The 17,892-nt window shown below is 46.8% G+C and overlaps 2 protein-coding genes across 2 annotated transcripts in view; one reads left to right on the forward strand and one right to left on the reverse strand.

The window, feature by feature from the left end:
* Window positions 1-2,113: 2,113 nt before the first annotated feature.
* On the forward strand, window positions 2,114-7,274 carry tac1 (tachykinin precursor 1). Its single transcript, XM_056298170.1, has 5 exons — window positions 2,114-2,546; window positions 3,889-3,991; window positions 4,091-4,114; window positions 5,973-6,029; window positions 6,142-7,274. Exons 1-5 carry the CDS (start codon window positions 2,433-2,435, stop codon window positions 6,186-6,188), a joined length of 345 nt encoding a protein of 114 aa, XP_056154145.1. The 5' UTR covers window positions 2,114-2,432; the 3' UTR covers window positions 6,189-7,274.
* A 1,076-nt stretch (window positions 7,275-8,350) lies between these two features.
* asns (asparagine synthetase) overlaps window positions 8,351-17,892 on the reverse strand; it is a 21,629-nt gene continuing 12,087 nt past the window's right edge. Inside the window, 5 exon segments of the mRNA XM_056298169.1 lie at window positions 8,351-8,626; window positions 8,772-8,927; window positions 9,041-9,122; window positions 10,858-10,958; window positions 11,055-11,161. Of these exon segments, the coding sequence (XP_056154144.1) occupies window positions 8,417-8,626; window positions 8,772-8,927; window positions 9,041-9,122; window positions 10,858-10,958; window positions 11,055-11,161 (656 nt within the window). The 3' untranslated portion in view covers window positions 8,351-8,416.

Consider the following 17,892-nt stretch of genomic DNA (forward strand, 5'->3'; position numbering starts at 1 on the left):
CAGAGCCCTCAGGACCTCAGACTGGGCGAAGGTTTACCTTTCAACACGACAACGACCCTAAGCACACAGCCAAGACAACGAAGGAGTGGCTTCGGGACAAGTCTGTGAATGTCCTTGAGTGGCCCAGCCAGAGCCCAGACTTGAACCCCATTGAACATCTCTGGAAAGACCTGAAAATAGCTGTGCAGCGACGCTCCCCATCTAACCTTACAGAGCTCGAGAGGATCTGCAGAGAAGAATGGGAGAAATACCCCAAATATAGGTGTGCCAAGCTTGTAGCTTCGTACCCAAGAAGACTTGAGGCTGTAATCGCTGTCAAGGGTGCCTCAACCAAGTACTGGGTAAAGGGTGTGAATACTTATGTACATGCAATATTTCAGTTTTTTATTTTTAATAAATTTGCAAAAATTTCTACAAAACCTTTTTTGGTTTGTCATTATGGGGTATTGTGTGCAGATTGATGAGGAAAAAAAGGAATTTAATCCATTTTGGAGTAAGGCTGTAACATAACAAAATGTGGGGAAAGTGAAGGGGTGTGAATACTTTCCGGATGCACTATATATGTGTGCGTGCGTGCGTGCGTGTGTGTGTCATATCATAGAGATCCCATAAGCAGCATGGAACAGCAACCTCGCGTCAAATCCAGTGACTCACAGCCAGGCATCCTTTACAGACGCTCATATGTTGATGGAAATCTGCGTGATGTCTTGGGCTGATTGAGTGGATGGCTGAATGGCATCTCCGACAGAGGACACGGATTTCAAGTTCGTCCCTCCAGACAAATCATTTGCATTTGCCAATAACACATGTTTAAATAAAATGAATTCATTGTCAGCAGAATAAAAGCACTCGAGCAATCAAGTAGTCATTGAGTTGTGAGGCAGCTGAAGTTGTGCCGCCGCTGGATGTGAACGCCGTTTCTCTTGAACAAACAGCTTTTTTGATGGAAATTAGTGACCCCCGAGGTCACCTGCACATCTGAGTACTTTTCTCCTTTTCAGCAGCCACGATTCAGGCTTTGTGGTGAGAGGAACACTGCGCCCTACGCAGAGCGCACGAACCTCTAAGGCGTCATTGAACCTGGGGTATTGTGAAGGAGCTGAGCATCCACAGGCACTTTGTTTAGCTCCGATGTGTGTACGCGCAACAAAGGATTATGTATTACCTTTTCCTCAGTAATATTAATATTATGCTAAATTGAATATTTTCATTTGCTTAATTAAAGGTTGACGGCTCGGTGGCGCAGCGGTTAGCGCGGTCGCCTCGCAGCAAGAAGGTCCTGGGTTCGAGCCCCGGGGTAGTTTGCATGTTCTCCCCGTGTCTGCGTGGGTTTCCTCCGGGGGCTCCGGTTTCCCCCCACAGTCCAAAGACATGTAGGTCAGGTGAATCAGCCGTACTACATTGTCCCTAGGTGTGTGTGTGAGAGAGAGAGAGAGAGAGAGAGAGAGAGAGAGAGAGAGAGAGAGAGAGAGAGAGAGAGAGAGAGAGAGAGAGAGAGAGAGAGAGAGATGGCCTGGCGGCCTGTCCACGGTGTCTCCACGCCTGCCGCCCAATGACTGCTGGGACAGGCTCCAGCGTCCTGCCAACCTAATTAGGAAAAGCGGGATGGATGGATGGATGGATGGATGGATGGATGGATGGATGGATGGATAAGGGTTGTCGACAAAAGCCTTGATTAATGAACGTGAGTCAATCTGTAAATTAAAAGAAATGGGAATAAATTCCTTGCAAACGTGAACCTCACAAAAGGCTAGGTGAGGATGCGCTGATAAGGTCGAAGTCCCTTCCGGCGCGGGTGGGCGGGAGGGGGGTCCAGCAGATATCGGAACGCTCGTGTGTCGTAAAAGCTACCCAAACTGGGGTGCGTCATCGTGTTTGCGCATTTCGGCGTGGAGTAGTCGGTGAGCCAAAAGACCCCCAGGCAAGAAACGGGCCACGTTTCGGTTTGCGTGGAACAGCAAAACCGGCGGTTAGTCGTGCAGGTCCGCGTGGTCACGTGCTTCAAGTTGGTGTGTGATTGGTTCATTTAAAGCTCGTTAGTGCCCGGACACCGCCTGTCTTTCCTATATAGCCGCACGCGCAGGACTTCGGTCTCGAACACGACGCAGTCGCAGTGAACGCAGCGCGGAGAGCGCTGGACCAGGCGCAGGAACTCGTTTTTACGCACAAGTCCAGCCGGTGTCGTACGGTGAGGATGCCGCTGCCGCCACTGACGGACCACTGACGGACCACTGACGGACCACTGACGGACCACGGACGGACCACGGACGGACCACGGACGGACCACTGAAGCAACAGCAGTAAAGTCTGTCGAATATCGCGCTTCGACATTTCCAGTCTTCTTCGCATTTGAGCGCTGCAGTCATTTCGGCGTAGTTGTCTGTAAACCTGGTCCTCTCAGTAAAACCACCCCCGAAGAAGAGCTTGGCACCATGAAACTACTCTTACCGCTCCTGGTCGCCTTCCTCGCGGTGGCCCATGCGTTCTGTGAAGAAATCGTGCCAAAAGAAGAACTTGATTACTGGACGAGCAGCGATCAAATCCAGGTAGCGTATCCACCTCAGTTATGGGGAATGTCACATCATCGATGCCTTGCTAAATGTGCCGGTTTCACTTCTTATTTCACTTCATCCTATTTGAGACGGTGTTTTTTTTTTCTCTCGCGCTCTTAATTGTACCAGCAATGAATTCCGAGTGCATTTCACGCACAGGGTAATTAAAAAATATCCGGTTCTGGTTCTAAAACGGAAGTGTGAAAAAGTTTTACAAGTAAATATGTTGATGACATAATTTCCTTTACCATGTTTTCCCCGATTTGAACTGTTTCTCTGACCAACCTGACGTGGTAGATATGGAAGCATCGTATGGCATAGTGCACTTGGCAGCAATCAGTAAAAATCAGTAAAAAAATAAATAGACAAAATAAATATAAATAGCCACTATATTATCAGCAATCAGGGACATTTATTTGTCGTTTCCCCGGCCCACAGCAGTGAGGTCTTATGTGCAGTTAAATCAGATGTAAAGACCAGACCAGACCAGACCACATCAGATCAGACCAGACCACATCAGATCAGATCAGAGGACTACCGCCGTGCCTCCGTTCGCATGTCGCGCACGCTCCGCATTCCACATTGCGGGTTGGACGCCTGCCAAGTGTCTGCGCGCTTCCCTCATGCCCATACAACCACGTGGATGAGCGCTGCCACCATGAGCCCCGCGCAAGCCCGGAACAGATGACTCCAACGATGAAGGGTCCGAGTCCGGGTCCACATCCGGGTTCAGATCTGGGTCCATGTCTGGACTATGTCCGGGTTCATGTCCGGGCCATGTCAGGGTACATGTCCAGATCTGGGTCCATGGCTGGGCCATATCTGGGTCCGTGTCCATGTCCGGCCCATATCCACGTCCGGGTCCAGGTCTGGGTCCGTGTCTGGACTATGTCCAGGCCATGTCAGGGTACATGTCCAGATCTGGGTCCATGGCTGGGCCATATCTGGGTCCGTGTCCATGTCCGGCCCATGTCCACGTCCAGGTCTGGGTCCATGTCCAGGCCCATGTCCGGGCCATGTAAGGGTTCATGTCCAGGTCTGGGTCCATGTCTGGGTTCATGTCCAGGTTCATGTCCGGGCCATGTCCGGGCCCATCTCCACGTCCAGGCCCATCTCAACATCCAGGTCCTTGTCCATGTCCGGGTCCAGGTCCATGTCCGGGTTTATGTCCTGCGCTCACAAGAGATGAATCTTGCAGAGACAGAAAGACTTTAGGAAGCGTTCAAACGACTCAGCAGAATCGTGTTTCCACGTCAGTCGACATTTTACGCACACGTATATCTGCAGGCTGAGCACGTGGTGTCTCCAAAAAAAAAACATTCCCTTTTTTCTGCAGAACCGGTGGCTTTCAACGGACCCCTTCAGAGACATCCTACGAAGAATGACGAGGAAGCCCCGGCCACACCAGTTCATCGGCCTGATGGGGAAACGCTCCACGGGTAAAGGCGGTTTCCCCAGTCCCTCTGCATGACGTCAGAGCTGGTTTGCTGTCCACTTTAAGCCACTGAGGTGTTCTTTCTGTTCTCTCTCCTTTACAGCGAATGGACAGATCACCCGCAAAAGTAAGTGCCAGCGTTTTGGGATTGTCTCTCCGGATTTGCTCCTCTGGTTCATAATTCCTTAATTAGGTGTCTCGTATTTGTGAAATTGAAAACGTGTTCAGTGACTTACGGCCAATACGACAAGTCCCGGGCAGGGGGTTGATCCCGACTCAGAGAGACGAACGAGTCGGGCAGCAAATCCCTCCAGCCGTCCGTCCTACATATTATTAACTGGCTTGAATATTCATATTCATCTGACTGAGAAGGAGCCTTTGAGTTACAGAAATGTTCAGAGGCTTTAATTAGCTGACGGCCCCCTCGTCTTATTGGGGGGGGGGGGGGTGAGGGATTTGTCTTCCCGCGTTGCTTTCGAGGCCGTACGGTCAGCGGAAAGTAAATACAAAACCTGCACCGGAGGAACCTGCGTGAGAGGAGCCAGAGATGGGGAGAAGGGAGGAGGCAGGGAGGGATTAGCTCCTGTGTTTTAAATGGCAGCTGCACTCAGTGATTCACCTCAGTGCGACGTAACTACGGAGACGTGGTTTATGGCTCCGTGCGTGGCGGGTAGTAAATCACACATCACCGCATCACAGCGACCGGGGAGGGGAGGGGAGGGGAGGGGAAGAACCGCCAGCCCTGCCCCTCGCAGCTCAGTTGCATTGTTTCTGTCTCCGACAGGGGGACGGGAACTACTACACCTTTACATGCCACTCCCCACAATAAAGATAACAAAGAGGCCTCCATTAGCTGACACACGATTGGCCGTGTCTGCGGGTGGGGAGCCGGATGTGGGTGTGTGGTCCTGGTCGCTGCACTAGCGCCTCCTCTGGTCGGTCGGGGCACCTGTTCGGAGGGGAGGGAGAACCGGAGGGGAATAGCGTGATCTTCCCACGCGCTACACCCCCCCCCCCCCCCGCTGGTGAAACTCCTCACTGTCAGGTGAAAAGAAGCGGCTGGTGACTCCACGTGTATCGGAGGAGGCACGTGGTAGTCCGCAGCCCTCCCCCCCCGGATCGGCAGAGGGGGGTGGAGCAGAGACCGGGGCGGCTCGGGAGAGTCAGAGCCCTAAGAAAGAGAGAGGTGCGCCAATGAGGGGGTCAGAACGCGAGAGGGTCACGTGGTTCATGCAGCCGCCGAATAGTTCCAAACGAAGCTTGGCGGGACATTTAAATGAACTGCTTAGCCGCGATTTCCGGTAACTCCTAACCAATGATTTCAGATTGTTACATTTATATATAGATATGGATATATTGCGCACTGTTTGGAGCTATCCGGGGCTCTCATGATCCACCATTGCCGTTAAATAATTGGCCCATTGACGTCTGCGGAGTCGACGTAACTCTCTCTTTCTAGGGCTCTGGGAAGAGTGGGGGTGGGGGGTAATTGGCCGGATACAATTGGGGAGAAAACTCTTAAAAAAAGAAGAAGAAATTTTTGGATGGACAGATGCGCGATGCCTTTGGATTTGCATTAGCAACACAACGCAATCTCTTGTAGGTGTCACTGTAGCATTGTTACCCTAACCCCGCCCCCCCAAAAAAACACGCGCACGCGCACCCCCCACCCCTATTACGATATTCCTTTCCATTAGTGTGATTGACAGCCAGGCAGTGTGAGATAGAAGTGCCCCTCGGGTGTTGTCATGTGGGCAGTTTGCGTGTAAGAGAGGCCCGCTCAGCTCCGCTCCGCCTGCCGCCTCCGCAGCACGCTGACGGCCTCCGTTGCAGGAGGTCTCCTTAGGGTTTACACGCCAGCTGCGCTCTTGCAGCTCCGTCAACAGCGTCCCAATCCTGAATGTGTGAGTCCAGCAGCCCCCGCCTCTCTCCCCCTGTGTCGATAGCGTGCATCCTTACAATGTGCATCTCTTTTCCTTTCTAAGGGCACAAAATCAACTCCTTTGTCGGGCTGATGGGGAGAAGGAGCCAGGCGGAGCCAGGTAATCTTCCTGTCCTTTTAACGGTCACACGGTGGAGGACTAGACCAGAGAGCAGACTGGAGTCATGGTGGAAGGCCACTGCCGGAGTAACGACCCTTCTCTTTTCATGCAGATTCCTATGAATGGAGCACGATACAGAGCTACGACTCCCGCCGCTGAGCAGCCGTCCTCCTCCTGTGCCTCCCACCGTTCATCTCACTGTTCCTCCTGCTCTCCTTCTCGCCCACGCCTCCTGTGTCAGAGGGCACCGGATGCTGGTTTTCTTTCCTCGGAGCTACGTATCGTTGTTCTATGCTGATGACGTTTCTGTTCCCGCGCTGTAGTGATGTAGCGGTGCTGTGCTCGTGCCACTTTGATTTATCTGCCCCAGCAGACGGGGGGGTGGGGGTGGGGGGGTGCAAAACCACTTCAGCAACGCGTTGTTATTCAGTATGTGTAACCGTTTCTAAACCAGTTGACATGTCAGACAAACTCCTGCTATGTGTTGTGGACCATCAGAGCAAAGCTGTACCGCAGGGTACTTACTTACGTACTTACTTACGTACTTAATTACTTATACTTAATTACTTACTTACTGTGTGTGTGTGTGTGTGTGTGTGTACGTAGAAAAACTGCACTGCCAATTTCACTGTATAGTGCCTCATAACTATTAAATCACAACTGATTGTTCTGTACATACAACCTCTGGAGCGGACTGCACCCACACCATATAAGTTCCTTGGTAGCACCTTCTATGAAGCTTGCATCTATAACGCCCTATAAGCATCCATAACGCCCTATAAGCATCTATTGCATCTATAACGCCCACGCCTTCCTATAATGTGTATTACAGTGACTAACGACTACGGCTGAAGACTGTGGAATAGCACCGAAGTCTCATTATGCACCCCTACAAAGCTTCAGCAAAACAAGTTGGCTATGACGCATTATGACAGTTGACAGATAAACAGGCTAATGATGACATATTTATACTGCATAAATCCGTTTTAAATTGACAAGGTATCATAAAGGTGGTTGTGAGGTGTCGTGAGGGCGTATACATGGTTATAATTAATCTTACAATGACTTATAGCTACACGTATAGGGTGTTATAAGTGCTTATAGGGCGTTATAGATGCAAGCCTCATAGAAAGTGTGACCGTTTCCTTTTGGTTCCAAGTGACGCCGTCACGTTTTCGAAGTGGGCAGACGGTGTGGTTTGACAGAACACAGTAGCTCGATATATTAAAATTATTTTCATTTATTGGTTGACCTGCAGTTTCTTCTTGCCCCCCATGCCAGTGAAGTGTTGTGTACTTGATGTGGCGGGGAGAAACACTGCTCCGCCGGGTGCCACGTTGACAGGCGAGCAGTGTGGAGGGAGTCAGCCATTTTAGGTGTTAACAGCGGTCAGCGTCAAATGGTTACAGACAATTCTAGAACTTCTAGAACGCCCCGTGGTCACGTTTACAGGACGCCGACGTGCGTTACGCGCACTCCGATGTGATTAAGTCGTATGTGTTCGCATCTCATGGCCTGCATGCGTGATGACACTGGCGTGCAGGGTAGGCGACACGTGCACACGTGCCGGTGTGGTGTGGATTGGGTGGACGTGTGTTCACCGGTCTTACAATACTCGTGTGTCTCGAAATCGTCCAAAAACGTAACTGACAGATTTAACGATGCACCCTCTGAAACCCCACTGTTTATGTCTCAAAGACGCACACAAAAAAATCCCAGCAACAAACAATCCAGAGGGGCTGTGCAGCAAGACACACGGGTTCGGTTTCATGACATGTGCCCATGTCGCGAGTTAGTCCTGACCACAAGAGGCCGCAAAGCTGGTTTCCCACTAAAATGCGCCACAGAGCTGTTAAGCAGCCCGGCCTCGCTGTTGCTAGCAGGTCTGGATCAGCAGCACACATGATTCAGAGTCACAAACCAATCACGGGAGGTTACACAACGAAGCTAAAGTGAGTTCCGCTTAGTAGACACACTTGCTTATATAACGTGTGAACGCAGGCAGATGCTACGGACAGGCGGCAGACCGGTGCTGTGAGGTCGGGGATTGTCTGAAAGTGTTATTATGGACTCAGCACCACCTCTGATAAAGACTTGCAGCCATGGTGCGACGCCGACAGTACGACAACACTGATCCGAGGTGGTTGTTATCACTATTATTCATGTGAGATACACACTGGGCCGTCCCATAGAGCTCTGTGTATGATCAAATCATGAGGTCAGAACTAAAGTCTGGGTTTCTGTGTGTCACTCTGTCAAATGTACTGTTAGACAGTCAGCACAGACCAGGGCCAGTCCCCCTTCACACACACACACACACACACACACACACACACACACACACACACAACAAAAGCAAAGCAGGAAACCACATCTAATCCAGTGGATCACTGGTCCTTGTCAGGTTTGTAGATGGCCAGGGTTCTTGCCGACGGGTCAGTGGCACTGATCCAGCGGGGCATCCAGAAGTGGGAGAGCCATTCGGCCCGGCCCGGGTAATGCTTTTCAAACACCTGCCTGAAGTGGTAGGCCTCCTTGGTTTTGGGTGGGTTGTGCAGAAAGGTCTTGTGAGCTTTCTTCAGCTGGACGTCGTTGACCTAAGCGAGACAAAAGACGGGCGGGTCACAAACAAACGCTCCCAGTGTGAGATCCTGAGCGGCGGAGGGAGGGAGGAAGGAGGGAGATTGGGGGAGTAAGAGATTGGGGGAGGGAAAGTGAGCAGCTGTATGTGTTTGTACATACCTCAGACTCAATGTGCTCCTGCAGGCTTGTATACCAGGACTTCTTTATGGACATTAGGCCATCACTGAACGCCTCTTTCCGCCTCCACAGGATGTCGTCAGGGATTAGGTTCAGACCCTTGAAAGAGTCCCTCAAAAGGTGCTTCTCCACGCCGTCCTGGTTACCCGCGACAAAAACACCGTTATTAAACAACGCTGTTGGCTAAAACTTGGGGTTAGAAAAGCTGGTGTGAGGCAGACAGACGTAGATAAGCACATGACAACACCAACCTTGGGAATTCTCATCTCCTCCGGCAAGGAAAGGTAGTACGCAGTGAATCTGTGGTCCAGGAAAGGCACTCTGAGCTCCAGCCTGTAAAAGAAGCACTAACGTGAGATGATGCTTCTTTTTTTTTGTTGGATTTTTCCCCCTTTTTCTCCCCAATTGTACCCGTCCAATTACCCCACTCTTCCGAGCCGTCCCGGTCGCTGCTCCACCCCCTCTGCTGATCCGGGGAGGGCTGCAGACTACCACATGCCTCCTCCCATACATGTGGAGTCACCAGCCGCTTCTTTTCACCTGACAGTGAGGAGTTTCACCAGGGGGACGTAGCGCGTGGGAGGATCACGCTATTCCCCCCAGTCCCCCCTCCCCTCTGAACAGGTGCCCCGACCAACCAGGAGAGGCGCTAGTGCAGTGACTAGGACACATACCCACATCCAGCTTCCCACCCGCAGACACGGCCAATTGTGTCCATAGGGACGCCCGACAAAGCCGGAGGTAACACAGGGACTCGAACTGGAGATCCCCGTGTTTGTAGGCAGTGGAATAGACCGCTACACTACCTGGATCCCCCAAGACGATGCCTTTTGATAAAGAAACAATAATACCAGTAATTCATGATGTCATTATTTCAAGCACTGTGAATTCATATGCCCGGGTGGTGAATTGGACACATTTGTTTGAGCTTATCAGTAAATATTCATGAGTGACACTGAGACCCCAGCCAAACAAACCCAGGCTGAGCTACACACTTTACATTTTCAGAGCGCTGCGGCGGCGCGTGGCGCAACACTCTGTAGCGAATTCAGGAGGCAGCCGGGACCCCGCACCACGCGCGACTGCGTTAACCAGTCGACTAAAGGGTCTGACCAGTTAGCCAAAGGCTAGCGAGTCTAGTCATAAATGGTCGTTACACCCCCCCCCCCCCCCTTCGGGAAGCACGTCCCCGCGCTTCAGCATATCAGCTCCCTCGCGCCTCTGGGTGCACATGCTCACCATCCCACCATCCCACTTCTAACACCAATGTGGTGAATTCAGGGAGCAGCCAGGAACCGCCGCAGCTGGGACACGAACCCGGGTTGCCCGCACCACGGGCGACTGCGCTAACCTGTCAACTAAAGGATCCGACCTCGTAGACAAGGGCTAGCGAGTCTAGTCATCAGTGGTCGCTACAACTGCACAGTGTTATGCTTCTACTTTGTCAAAGCGAGGAGAGTTAAGGAACATTTCCCATGTTCTAGCTCACTGTTTGCAGGACGAACTAGACCCAGCCAGTGTCGCTGTGCATTATAAAGTGAAAATAAAGTTGCAAAATATTAAATGATAGGCTTCAGAGTGCAAGGTAAATGATGCACACTTCGTTCTTTCGTCATTCATCTTGTGTTTTTCTATAGCATGTAGAAAACTACTTGTCCAACTGTCAAACTGACAGTGCATAAGTGACAGATCTGTACTGGTAGGACCAAGAACAAATTAACAGGAATTCTACAGCTTTGCAGGAAAAGGAACAAACATTCTGTTTAATAATTGTTATCTTGTTTTATAATCAGTGGCCGCGGAGTCCAGTCAAGTCCGTTCGTCAGCTAGAATGAACTGGCTTGTTTCGAGTGTAACATTGTGAAGTGAACTTGATGGTGATGACTGGTTGGATGGATACCATTGTAAGTTCGAGTCACAGACTTCTTTGTGGATATTTTAGGATTTGGCTCCAAATAATGGTCACATAATGGTCACAGTTGTGGTTCAAGTACAGGTTGAAGTGGTTTCCCTTTAAAAAGACAAATAAATTCTGTTGTCTGTTGTTTTTTTAATTGACTGGACTTACCCATGTGCAGCAGTGGTGCGGTCGGCGCGGAGTACGTCAAACAGGTAGAGCTCCTTCATCAGCCGTTCACTCTCTTCTGCGGCTGCTTTAGGGCTCGGGGCCTGCATCGGCATCATTACAGTTTCTCAGTGTATGAACCACAATCACACTTTGGCTATTTCAACAGAGCTGAGAAGAGTGGCACTTTAAGTACTTGCCTTGTGGAAGTAAATGTACCCCTGGGTTAGCTCATCAGAGCCCTCTCCAGAAAAGATGACCACACTGTCCGTCTTCTCTCTGATGTACTTTGACACCAAGTACATGCCTAGAATTAGGGAAACAAAGACACATATAAAGGGGTAGAGGGAGAAAATGGCAGTAAATATAAACTGCTTTACTAAACATACTCAATCGACCTCCTGGCAATTACCATTTCTTGAAGAATTTGGAGAATTTCTCTCGGGTCTTGTTAATCAATCTGATGAGATTCTAATTCTTGCTGATTTCAATATTCATCTGAATAAGGCTGCTGATCTTTTCTGGCACCAGAGGATGCTTTTGGGTTCACTCAGTTTGTTCAAGAGTCGACTCACTGCAGTGGTAACACCCTTGATTTGGTTTTATCTAAAGGGATAGCTGTTTCTGATCTGAATGTCTTGCTAATCACAACTGCTGTGTCAGATCATTTTCTCATCAAATTTAAAGCATTATTGGCCCGTTAATGTTGGCACAGATATAATTGCCACTTTCCACATTGGTCCCTCCACGGTAGCTGCATTTGGCCAGCAGCTGCCTTAAGTCTTGTATCCTTTCACTGTGGTAACTGACTCTGTAACTGACTCTGTTCAAAATCTCACTAGTGACTTAAATGTTGCCATCTCTAGTCTCCTTGATTCAGTTGCACCTCTCACTACCAGAGCTAGGCGACTAAAGAGGCCTTCACCCAGGTTTAATGATAAGACACGTGCTCTTAAGTGGGCCTGCAGGAGACTGGAACGTAAATGGTGAAAATCAAAATTGGAAGATTTTTTTAACCTATCGTGGCACGAGTGCTTATTGAAATACAAGTGTGCTTTATCTGCTGCAAGAGTAGTGTATCTCTCTCACTTAATCAATGTTAATAAACCTAACCCCAGATTTCTCTTTCACACTGTAGCTAAATTTACAACAAAGCAGCTTTTTATTAGCTGCTCACCATTCATGGCCCATGAGTTTCCAGACTTTTTCTGTAATACGGTTGATGAGATCATAAACAAAATTATTTATTGGACTCCATCTACTCCTGAAGATCCTGTCTTACCAAATTCATATTTTTTTCTTATTTTCTTTTTGGCATTTTCCACCTTTATTAGATAGTGAAAGTCAAGAGAGACAAGGAAGGCAGGGGAGAGAGAGGGGATGACATGCAGCAACCCAGGCCACTGCGATAAGAACTCAGCCTTATGTGGTACGTGTTCTACCAGCTGAGCCACCCCACCAATTCATATTTATACGATAAGTCACTGATAGTCCCTGTTATTACAGCTTTTGAGACTATTTTTCTTGATACTTTGACTAAGCTCGTGTCAGCTTCTAAACCAACTACTTGTCTACTTGACCCTTTACCAGCAAAACTATTTAAAGACCTCTGGCCTTTCCTGGGACCTACAATGTTGGACATTGTTAATTTATCACTTACTACTGGCATTGTTCCCAGCAGCTCTAAGACAGCTGTGGTCAAACCTCTACTTAGAAAAAAAATCGCACCTCGATCCAGATTCTCTTAATAACTAACGAATAGTCTCTAATCTTCCATTCTTTTCTAAAGTATTAGAGAGAGTTGTGTATCAACAACTTTCGACCCATATAGGGGGGGAAAAAACTATCTACATGAGCCTTTTCAACTGGCTTTCAGGACCTGTCACTCCACTGAGACTGCTCTGACCAGAGTGGTGAACGATCTTTTACTAGCTATGGACTCTGATTCCACTTCTGCGTTTGTACTACTGGACCTCAGTGCAGCCTTTGACACCACTGATCACTGTATACTGTTAGACAGAATAAATTGTAATTTTGGTGTCTCTTGCTTAGCTCTCTCTTGGCTTAAGTCCTATTTATCTGGAAGAACACAGTGTGTCTGCTATAATATTACATCGAAATTATCTTATGTTAAATATGGTGTACCTCAAGGCTCAGTTCTTGGCCCTCTACTTTTCTCTCTTTGTATTTCACCTCTTGTCCAGATGATACACAGTCATGAAATACATTTCCATTGCTGTGTGGATGATACTCAGTTGTATATGCCTATAAGGGCTGATGATTGTACTCAAATGACCTGTGGTGGGCTGTCAGGGCCATCAGGGCCTTTTCTGCTGGCCCTGTCAAAACCAAAATCATAATTTGTTTTTCATAGTCAAATTGAAGTGTGCCCAAAGTGTGTATGAATTCAGCTACTTGTTTTCTCGTTGGGCTGAGCAGGGATTTCCTACATCATCTACATGCATCACAGCTGCTTGGACCAGCAGTAAGCTCCCCAAGGCTCCATTCTGCGGCCGCTCCTGTTTAACATCTATATGCTCCCACTTGTTCAGATTATGGAAAACAACAAAATGTTACATAATTAAGCAAATGACTCACAAATTTACATAATCATATCACCAGGGACTATACTCCCATACAAGCGCTGAGCAAGTGCATTGAACAAATCAATGATTGGATGTCTCCGAATTTTCTTCAATTAAACAAAGACAAAACTAAAGTAATTGTCTTTGGAACCAAGGAGGAACGATTAAAATTCAGTGCTCAGCTACAATCCGTTAAATTAAAAACCACAAACCAAGGCAGAAATCTTGGTGTAGTCATGGATTCGGACCTGGATTTATATAGCCACGTTAAGACAATTATAAAGTCAGCCTATAACAAGAATTAAAGGATTTATGTGTCAGTAGGATATGGAAAAACTTGTCAATGGCTTTACTTCAGTCAACTCAACTACTGTAATGGTGTCTTTAAATGTCCCTCTAAATTAAAAAAAATCAATCCAATAGCTGCAGCTGATTGAGAACGCTGTTGCTCGAGTCCTTACTAAGACCGAAAAAGTGGATCACATCACTCCAGTTCTGAGGTTGTTACACTGACTTCCTATCCGCCAAAGAACTGATTTTAAAACTGAATGCTTTAGGGCAGTGTTTCTCAACCCTGTCCTCAAGGACCCCCTATCCTGCATATTTTCTTTGCAACCCTGAATAGGTACCTGTTTGTAGTTATTCAACCAATCAGCAATGATTTTGTCAGGTGTTGCACACCTTGCATAATTAAGTGCTGTGAGATGATTGGTCGAGTAAGTACAAGCAGGGCTACCTATGCAGGGTTACAATGAAAATCAGCAGGATAGGGGGTCCTTGAGGACTGGGTTGAGAAACACTGCTTTAGGGCCTAAATACATTTGTGATCTTCTGCTACACTATGAACCATCCAGACCTCTCAGATCTTCTGGGACAGATCTGCTTTCTGTCCCCAGAGTCAAAACTAAACACGGAGAGGCAGCTTTCAGTTTTTATGCACCACATATCTGGAACAAACTCCCAGGAAACTGCAGGGCTGCTGCAACTCTCAGTTCTTTTAAATCAAGGTTGAAAACTTCTTTTTTTGTTTGCCGCTGCCTATGATTAAATAAAATTTGAAGCTTTTGGTTGTCATCTCACACTGCACTGTAACTTTTACTCTATCTTTAATTTGGTTTTAAATGTCTTTTTATTGCCTTATGTTGCTTTTCTTAATGCATTTTATGTTTCATGTGAAGCACTTGGAATTGCCTTGATGAGGAAATGTGCTCTACAAATAAACTTGCCTTGTCTTTAAATTCAGATAAAACTGAGATGCTGGTCATGGGTCCTGCTATAGACACAGACACCAATTTGATCAAGTACCAATAACAACCAACAACCCTGATTTCACAAAGCGTGGCAGCCAAAAAACTTGGTGTTAGTTTGATCCCAGCCTTTCCTTTGATAAGCACGTTACAGGAATCACCAACACTACCCTTTTTTCACTTGCGTAACATCACTGAAATTCGGGGTTTCCTGTCCATGGCTGACACAGCGGATGGTTCAGAATGCTGCAGCTAGAATCCCAACTAAAACTAGGAAATTTGACCACGTTACACCAATTCTTGCCTCCCTTCATTGGCTTCCTATCCATGTTAGATCAGAATACAAGGTGCTTCTGCTGACTTATAAAACCCTAAATGGGCTTGCCCCATCCTACCTGTCTGATCTCCTTAAACCTTACATGCCATCTCGAGCACTTCGCTCTCAGAACACAGGGCTCCTGTGTGTACCCAAGGTTAACAAGAGGTCAGCTGGTGGCAGCAGGGCCTTTTCCTCCTGGGCCCCGTTCTTGTTGAATAACCTGCTGCTGCCGTCAGACCACCAGAGTCTGTTGAGTCCTTTAAATCCAAACTTAAAACTCATCTTTTTGCCTTAACTTAATTAGTTGCCTTTAAATTGAGCACTTTACGAACTGTACTGCATGACAGGTCTGCTCCTGTCTCGGTGAAATGACCGACCACTGTCCTGCTGATGAGAACTGTTCTCTTCTCTCACATGTCTTTTCTCTCTCTGAATGACGTCTTCTCCTTTCTCTTCTTCTGTGTATGTGAATGGTGTGACATGAGTCTCCCCCATGTGCATGTGTAGACTATCCTTCGGCCAGGTCTTCATGGTGATGGTGGTCACGTGGCTCAGGTCCTAGGCTGTTCCTGTGGCGCCTGGACGCTGCTTGGCATCTACCCATTATACTTCTGTGATCCTCTTTTAATGTTGTATTCTGTAAATTGTGTAAACACAACATCCATCGTACGTCTGGCCGTCTTGGGGAGAGAGCTCCCTCCGGTGTTGCTCCCCCCTGAGGTTTCTTCCTAATTTTTTTTCGGTAACACTTTAGTATGGGGAACATAGTCACCATTAATTAGGTGCTTATTAGCATGCAAATTAGCAACATATTGGCTCTTCATTGGTCATTATTACGTACTCATTAATGCCTTATTCTGCATGGCCTTATTATACAACCAGTAAGCCATTAACTATGAGTTTCCCCTCTATAACCTCAGAAGTATTGCTTATTAGTAGTACCATCTCAATATGCTTTGCTTAGTATGGCCTTTATAAGGTGGTAGTACCACAAGAAGAGTTATTCTGCCTTACTAACACTTAATGAATATGCTCTGTTCTTACATAACAACACACAAAACTACAAGTGTTCATAGTGTTAAATTACTCTAAATGAAGTTTTTGTTACTTAGAATATGTTCCCCATACTAAAGTGACATCTTGATCATTACTAATTCACTAGTAATTACGTTTTTTTATGTTCCCCATACTAAAGTGACATCTTGATCATTACTGATTCACTAGCAATTAAGTTTTTGTTACGTAGAATGTTCCCCATACTAAAGTGTTACCTTTTTTTCTTCTCCCTGTTAAAGGTTTTTTTAGGGCGTTGTCCCTTACCCGATAAGAGGGTCTAAGGAAATGGTGTTGTGTTGCTGTAAAGCCCACTGAGGCACATTGTGTAATTTGTGGTATTGGGCTGCACAAATAAAATGGACTTGAACTGACTTGCAGCAAAAAGGTGAGTCTTTAGTGGCATCTAGTGGCCTCCACAACAAACTGATCCTGTGTGAGAAGGTTGTGTCGAATGAAAAACTTGTGTTCTGCAGGGGTACAGTCATTACTGGAATAATATCTTTGAATATTTTGACATTGTATTATAAATTACTGCATTATTATAATAACATTGTTTACTGTATTAATATCTAACTTATGAAAATGTCACGTGTAGGCCCTCAGCCACGCTGGTTCAAGGGGACTGTACTGCTAACTGACTTCTTCCGGTTGGCTTTTCTAGATCATTCGGCCGATTTCCCAGAATTCCAGCGTAATTCACACAAGTCAGTGGGGAGGAAAAGGGACGCAAGCACAGCCAAACACAATTCTGTCAGGTGGGCGAGCATTCTGGCAGGTTTTTAAAAGACCTGCAGATGAGCCAACAAAACTTTCCGCATCCTCGCCTGATTGTAGGCAAATCATACGAGTCCAGTTCCTTGCGTGCTGATGTTGGACACCTGCAAAAGGACTGGTTTCTGCTTCCTCTTGTGACCTGCTGCCAAAGACTTTAGCACTTGGTTATGGTCTTAGAAAAATCATCACGGGACAAGGATGGCTTTGAACCCTGACAGAATGTTTTGGTGGTCCTATTTCTCTATGCAGAAATATTGGGGGAGCCCTGAATTCATATTTGAGCTTTTGAAAGCAGCACATTAAACCTTGCTCCAGTAATACAGAATACTTGAATTCTGGACACCTTGTGGAACCTGATAATGTAATAAATCCCCGATAATGTAATAACCCTGATAATGTAATAAACCCCTGATAATGTAATAACCCTGATAATGTAATAAATCCCTGGTAATGTAATAACCCTGATAATGTAATAAATCCCTGATAATGTAATAACCCTGATAATGTAATAAATCCCTGGTAATGTAATAACCCTGATAATGTAATAAATCCCTGGTAATGTAATAACCCTGATAATGTAATAAATCCCCCGATAATGTAATAACCCTGATAATGTAATAACCCTGATAATGTAATAAATCCCCGATAATAATAATAATCCTGATAATGTAATAAATCCCTGATAATGTAATAAAAAATGCATTTGAGGCCATTGAAAATGCAATAAACCCTGATAATGTAATAAAATGATCCAACTGAGAAAAAACATGAGTGGAAGTAGCTTGGAGGTAGCTTTGAGGAAGAGTAGAGCATTCATGCACGTCCAACTTTGACCTGTCGGCGGCGCTAGACCTCTCGAGCTTGCGTTGCTTAAACAGTATCACCACTTGAATCCATTTATGGGTGGTCCACTGTTAAATTATTACAATATTGGGGAATTATTACATTATCAGGACCAGGGAAATGAAGGCTAACCTGATAATGTAATAACATCCCGTTAATGTAACACATTATTACATTATTGGTAAAAAGTTTATTACATTATTGGTAAAAAGTT

Source organism: Lampris incognitus, chromosome 18 (assembly GCF_029633865.1).
Source record: "Lampris incognitus isolate fLamInc1 chromosome 18, fLamInc1.hap2, whole genome shotgun sequence".
NCBI lineage: Eukaryota > Metazoa > Chordata > Actinopteri > Lampriformes > Lampridae > Lampris > Lampris incognitus.

Coding starts and splice junctions, on each gene's coding strand:
- tac1 (XM_056298170.1), top strand. CDS start 2,433: ATGAAACTACTCTTACCGCTCCTGGTCGCCTTCCTCGCGGTGGCCCAT. Junction 2,547..3,888: donor CGAGCAGCGATCAAATCCAG/GTAGCGTATCCA, acceptor TTTTTTCTGCAG/AACCGGTGGCTTTCAACGGA. Junction 3,992..4,090: donor GATGGGGAAACGCTCCACGG/GTAAAGGCGGTT, acceptor TCTCCTTTACAG/CGAATGGACAGATCACCCGC.